General features: G+C 51.0%; 1 protein-coding gene across 1 annotated transcript in view; it reads right to left on the reverse strand.

The window, feature by feature from the left end:
- Window positions 1-2675, reverse strand: part of STXBP3 (syntaxin binding protein 3) — a 46739-nt gene extending 44064 nt beyond the window's left edge. Inside the window, exon 1 of the mRNA XM_066246891.1 lies at window positions 2519-2675. Coding sequence (XP_066102988.1) covers window positions 2519-2567 — 49 coding nt within the window. The 5' untranslated portion in view covers window positions 2568-2675. The remainder of the gene's footprint in view (window positions 1-2518) is intronic.
- Between the last annotated feature and the right edge of the window lie 4244 nt (window positions 2676-6919).

Raw genomic sequence — 6919 nt, forward strand, 5'->3', positions numbered from 1 at the left:
CCTTCTCCCTACTTCGTGAGTAAATTGAACATCATTTAGCTTTCTACCTTGAACTACCTGCACTATCTTCAGCCTAGCAAGGCCTTTTCCCAGTCAAATGTATGAATCTCCCTCCTCAAAGGAGACTCTTTCCTCATTTCTTTCAGACCCCGTCATCTTTTGCTAATAGATCTGAGGCTCCCCTTCTCTGTCTCTCTCTCTCTCTCTCTATTCACCAAATGCTGACGGAACTGCAGTATCTTGTCCCTGTTGTGTTTCTATTTACAAAAAGATTGTAACAACTATTTTTTAATGTTTTTACTTATTGATTTTTAGAGAAAGAGACAAACACTGATTTGTTATTCCACTTATTAATGTATTCATTGGTTGATTTTTGTATGTGCCCCTAGGGCCTAGGGGGATGGAACCCAACCTTGGTGTAGGGAGGTAAAGCTCTAACCAGCTGAGGAGCTGCCCCGCCAGGGTTTAAGAACTACTTCGGCCTGACCAGGTGGTGGCACAGTGGACAGAGCATTGGACTGGGATGCAGAGGACCCAGGTTCGAGACCCTGAGGTAGCCAGCTTGAGCGCGGGCTCATCTGGCTTGAGCAAAGCTCACCAGCTTGAACCCAAGGTCGCTGGCTCGAGCAAGGGGTTACTCCGTCAGCTGAAGGCCCGTGATCAAGGCACATATGAGAAAGCAATCAATGAACAACAAAGGTGTCGCAACGAAAAACTGATGATGCTTCTCATCTCTCCGTTCCTGTCTGTCTGTTCCTGTCTGTCCCTCTCTCTGACTCTCTCTCTCTCTGTGTAAAAAAAAAAAAAAAAAAAAAAAGAACTACTTCGTACTCTCGTGTCTCTTCCCTTCCATTCAGTCTCCTGTCTCCTTCATCTGACTCTCCCATCTAGATATCCTGGTGCTGCCTCAGAGGATGAAAATATTACCTCTAAACTCTCCCACTCCTGCCTAGTTTCCATGCTATCGAGACTGGCATTACTAACTTTAGCCCTTTTATTTGTCTTGATAAATGCTGGTGCTAAGGACCATAATCTACGTTAAAAACTATTCATACAACACAATTCCTTCCCCGTTTTCATGTAACTCGTTTAGCTGCGATTTAAAAAACTACCATATCTTAAAAGTCAGCCACGGGCCCTGGCTGGTTGGCTCAGCGGTAGAGCGTCGGCCTGGCGTGCGGAGGACCCGGGTTCGATTCCCAGCCAGGGCACACAGGAGAAGTGCCCATTTGCTTCTCCACCCCTCCGCCGCGCTTTCCTCTCTGTCTCTCTCTTCCCCTCCCGCAGCCAAGGCTCCATTGGAGCAAAGATGGCCCGGGCGCTGGGGATGGCTCTGTGGCCTCTGCCCCAGGCGCTAGAGTGGCTCTGGTCGCAACATGGCGACGCCCAGGATGGGCAGAGCGTGGCCCCATGGTGGGCTTGCCGGGTGGATCCCGGTCGGGCGCATGCGGGAGTCTGTCTGACTGTCTCTCCCTGTTTCCAGCTTCAGAAAAATGAAGGGAAAAAAAAAAAAAGTCAGCCACGTAAATCTTGAAAAACATAAAGCCAATAATTATCCATTTTTTAAAAAAGTGTTTTCGTAATCCTCCTCCCCTTTTTTCCTTCTCTTTTATACACTTGTCTTTCCGTGCCTGGTATATTTCACACAATGGCAGTTATTGATTTCAACTGAGTTTCAATGTCACGCAACGAACTCTGTAACTCCGACAATTTTAACGCAGTCATTTCTGCTCTTCGCCCCACCAGCTGGAGTCAGAACAACTAATTAGACGCTGCTCCCTTTCCACGGCTAGACCCTAACTGCCTCCAGCAATGCCCAGCAGGGTGGTTCTGCCTGCTCGGTGGCGTCCCGCCCTCTCCCACCCGGCAGACCTCGGTCCGCAGCGGCTGTGACGCCAGTGGCCGGCCGCCGTCACCTGAAAGCAGCACTGTCCTGACAACAGGGAGCTGCCCCGCGCGTGGAAGGGCGCGGCTGCGCCCCGAGATCTGACCGCTGGAAAACTGTGGACCTAGGGGGCCCCGTAGGAACGGCGGAAGGGGGTGTGAGCTGACAGCAAGCTGTTTGTTTTGCTTTTTTAAGGACACGGAAAACTGGAGTAGTAACCCCGACCTGGGTCCTAACACGGTCCCAAAGCAGAAGCGGCGCTCGGGACCTGCAGCGCGGGGTGCGGGTTCCTACCGTCCCCGAGGGAGACGCCCCCGGCGGGGGGCGCGGCCCAGCCCTGCGCAGGGAACGGCGCGCAGGAAACGCCGCGCCGGCCGCTCACCGGGGCGGGGCTCCGGGCCGGCGCCGGCTGGGCGAGCGGGCGCCCGACGCCCGCGACCAGACTGCGTCCCCGCGCCCCGCCCTGCCCAGAAACGGGGTCGGGAAGGGAAGCGGAGGAAGTCCCCGCAGGGACGTGCGTCCCGGAGCAACAAGTGTCCGCGGCGGCCCCCACGGGAAGGCCGGTCTGGGGCAGGAACGCCAGGCCGACGCCGCCGGCCTCCTCTCTCGCAGCCCCTCCCCCACCGCACTCACTCTGCCACACCACGTTCTTCAGCCCCCTTTCTGTCACCAGCGGCGCCATCTTCCCGACGCCGCGGATTAGCCGCCGCCGCCTGCCGCTTGCAACCTACTTCAGCCCGCAGAGGGGAGCTCGGGGTGGGGTGGCCCAGGGTGGCCCCGCCCCACTCGGGCGCGCCCTCTGGTGACGTCATGCGCATCTGTACGGGGTTCCCGCCCACCCCTAGGCGGAGGCTGCGCAGTGCGGCTGGAAGTTCCGTGGGCGCTCGCTCGCCCCCTAGCGGGAGCCTGGATCACCTCGGGTTCGACGTCGGGTGACGTCAGAAGTAAAAACAACAACAGAACGTGCGGGCACAATCTAAGAAATGTTGACTTCGTTGGTACTATAGAAGGGAGGGATTCTCCACGTAATATTTTTAGCAGCATGAATGGTTTTTCCAGTCAAGGAGTATATAAGAAATGAAGCTGGAGCCCTGACCTCTTTTAATTGAATAGATTCAACTGCTGAAAATTTTAAACAAATGCACTCGTTATTTCTTTTTTATGTTTTAAATTGTAAGTCAAGTTCTGCTAGTCCCAAGCCATAAGAAAAAGACAGTACAGTGCAGACTCACCCTTATTTATTTATTTATTTATTATTTTTTAATTTATTCATTTTTAGAGAGGAGAGAGAGAGAGGAGAGAGAGACAGTGAGAGAGAAGAGGGGAGGAGCTGGAAGCACCAACTCTCATATGTGCCTTGACCAGGCAAGCCCAGGGTTTTGAACCGGTGACCTCAGCATTTCCAGGTCGACGCTTTATCCACTGCGCCACCACAAGTCAGGCTTATTTATTTATTTATTTATTAATATTTCTTAAATGAGAAGCAAGGAGGCAGACAGATCCCGCATACGCCCGATCAGGATCCACCCGGCATGCCCACCAGGGGGCGATGCTCTGTTACAACCAGAGCCATTCTAGCGCCTGAGGCAGAGGCCATGGAGCCATCCCCAGCGCCTGGGCCAACTTTGCTCCAATGGAGCCTTGGCTGCGGAAGGGGAAGAGACAGAGAGAAAGGAGGAGGGGAAGGTGGAGAGCAGATGGATGCTTCTCTTGTGTGCCCTGACCAGGAATTGAACCTGGGACATCCACACACTGGGCCGACACTCTACCACTGAGACATTCTGCCAGGGCAGACTCACCCTTCTTGAAGTGCAGCTCCTTGACCTGTGAGATCAAACCAAGACAGACAAGGGAGGTGAATGAAGTGCCTCCATCTCCTTGCCCTTGAGAATGACCAGGTGTCCAGGAATGACACAGAAAGGTCCTTCTGGGTAGGAAGTTTGACTTGCATCACATGGGGTGCAGCCAGGTCTCATGCCCCTGAAGACTAGATTCCAGGGTGGCAGGCCGTATAAAATAGCAAGTGTGGGCCTTAGTCACACCCTGACACAGATCCACACCCTGCACATTCTGGCTGTGCATCTCACTAGCGGTGTGACCCCAAACTCCTCAGTTCCATTGCACTTATGTGTTGACTATAACCTGAAACCTCACAACAACCCAACAAGATGATCTTTATTACCAATTTACAGACGTGAAAACATCAGAGGAATTAAATAAGGCATGAAAGGCCACAAGATGGCTCCAAGACCATTGCCATTCCCGTCCTACAATACTGCCGCCCCCTTGCTCCCTGGGCTTTGCATACCTCTCTGAGCTGTCTCTCTAGTCTCCTCTTGTTTGTTTGCCTAAACAAATCGAACGATGAATTTGAATTTCCTGAACATGACACAAGGCATGAAGGTAAAGTCCACCAACACTGGTCAGGAATGAAAAATCTTCGTACAATTTACAGAGCGGATAAACAGCCAAAACAAGCAAGAGCTGAGTGTAAAAGCTCTACTTTAGAATCACTCGCTCACCATCCTATCCCCGGGTCTTCTTCATTCATAAGTGACGACTTAATCATGATAATCCAGAGAAATATTTTCCGTAAAGATATCATGGATTAGCAGGTCTGATTAATGCTACATACTTACTTGGCCCCCTGAGAATTTATATTTGAACTGGCTAGCTGTGTAAACATGGGTGGATTACTTGACCTCTCTGGGTCTCACTTTCCTTCCCTGTATGAAGGTGATAATATTATTTTCCAGCTCATGGGGTTGTTATGAGAATGAAATGAGCATGTGGAAAGCATTCAGAAGCGTGTAGTATGTGCTACACTCATCCATGTTTTGGTTTTATGTTCACTCGGTGTGGGCCATGTTGACCTCTGTGGAATCCTACCAAAGCAGCCCAGCCTTTGATGCCTAGCTAAGTAGACAGTCATTTCATTTTCTGTGACCTGGTGTTTGTTCCATATGGCTGTACTGGTCCCAGCCCTCTGGTGTCCTAGAACCAGGGATCCTGGCCTTCCACTTGGCCTTTGACTTCGGCTCTTTGGCTGTTCCGGTCAGCCATGGACACTGCTTGATTCAGAGTCCACACTCTGCTGGCAACAGGGCTTAGCACAGTCTCACATGGGCTCTGGACCACAGCCCAGAAAGCTTCCCCAGTTCACGGGTGCCCTCCCAGGGCATGGACCCACTCTGAACCCTCTAGATCTCATCAGCCTGTGCTCAATACCACAGTCCTGTATCTTCTGTTAAATTAATTAGACTGCGGTGGCTCTGATACCTTAGCAACCTACCTAAGCCTGTAAATACCTCAAAGATAAGAAATCAAAATCTAAGAACAACCAATCACAAACAGCCAACTAGGCTTTTCCAAATAAGGCAACAGCTTGAGCCATAGCCAATCAAACACTATCTTGCTTTAATTCAGCCTCTTCTCTATAGAAGTCTTTCCCCCTACTCCCATCAGTGGAGGCTCCTAACCACTTCCAGCTTGCAGCTGCCAAGTTCAAATCAATTTCTGCCCAAATAAACTAAAAAATTTGAATATGCCTCAGTTATCCTTGAACACTTCTCAACCTCCCATTACTGAAATTTTGCTTCAAGGATGAGTTCACCAAGGCAAGCCTTTTAAAGTCCCCAAACGTGGCCACAGGTCCGAATCACTTGGTGAGTTGGTCACAAACACAGATTCGCAGGCTTGGTCCCAGACCTCCTGAGTTAGAATCTCTGATGTGTGTGTGTGTGTGTGGGGGGGGGGTGCCTGGGAGTCTATATTAAGTAATGAGTCCCCTGAGTGATGTGGGTGCCCCGGCCCAAGTCCCGTTCATTTCCGGGAACAGCCGTGGACCACAGCCAGCCCTCCACATGCGGGCTCTCTGAGGCAGCAAATTTCACTGTTACAGATCTGTGTTTGGTCTCCATTGCAAGAGCAGATGCTCTGGGTGTGTCGCTCCATCATTGACACGTTATATATGTCTCATCATTCTTACAGAGAAAGGGAAAGAGGACAGAAATCAGGAAGGTTGCCTTTTCTCCCAGTTTACCTGAATCCCAACTCCACACTCCAATTCTTTCTGGACAGAACGCTGTGGTTGTTCCTGACTAGTTCATGGCCTCACAGCTATACTGTACTTTGGGGGAGTGAACACTTCGGTTGTGTGTGTGCTACACGAGTCCTACTTGTACCATTTCATAACAAGTTTACAGGCATTCAAAGGACACACAATTTTCTAGGTACAACAGATTATATTATATATAATCATGGCCTTTCCTCTCCAAAGATGAAAAAACTGTTACAGTATGAGTGGGGGATACAGCCAACAAGAATGATGGCCCTCCCCTCACCCCAGAAAAAGATGCATGTATGTCAGTTTGAGGCCCTGCCCCTGTCTGTTCTCCATCCCAAGTCTTTGCACATTTAAACGCATGGCTGCGATCCTTCTAGCAACAGGCCAGCAGCTCAGCTTTCCCAGGCGCTCCAGCAGAGGTCAGATCACCCGATGCTCTGGCTTGGTGAAGCCTGCATGCAGCTATGCTTCCTCCCAGTTTGAGATGAGGGTGTTAATACAGGTGGCCAGGCAGCTGCTGCTGGCTACCCTATGCTGAAGTCCTCGGGGTTTGTTTGGAGGTGAGTGGTGTCTCTGGTGGCTTGACCTCACCTTCTCTGGGAGCGAACATCCCAGCCCTTGAATGGTTAGAGGGCTATGTGGCTGGTGCTGGTGTCGATGGTCACTTAAAAAGTGGGTGCGTTGAAGTCTGTGGTGCGTCTGGAGGTGAGAGCTCAGAAGGAGTCGCCTAAGCAGACTTTTCATGTGTCCAGGACTTTCCCAGCATGCCGGCTCGCTCTGCCGCTTTCCAGAGAATGTTCTGGATCCATGTCTCCCCTGAGTCCTCTCTGCAGCCCATCTTGAAGTCCTGTGCAGGTGAGGATACACCTGCCCTTGCTCTCAGAAAGTCGTCAGAGCTGTTCTTCTAAAGAGTTTGTCCTATCCTAGATACATTGTGTATTCTAATAGATCTTTTCCATCTCAAGTTG

This window comes from Saccopteryx bilineata, chromosome 11, assembly GCF_036850765.1.
Source record: "Saccopteryx bilineata isolate mSacBil1 chromosome 11, mSacBil1_pri_phased_curated, whole genome shotgun sequence".
In the NCBI taxonomy this organism is placed as follows: Eukaryota; Metazoa; Chordata; class Mammalia; order Chiroptera; family Emballonuridae; genus Saccopteryx; species Saccopteryx bilineata.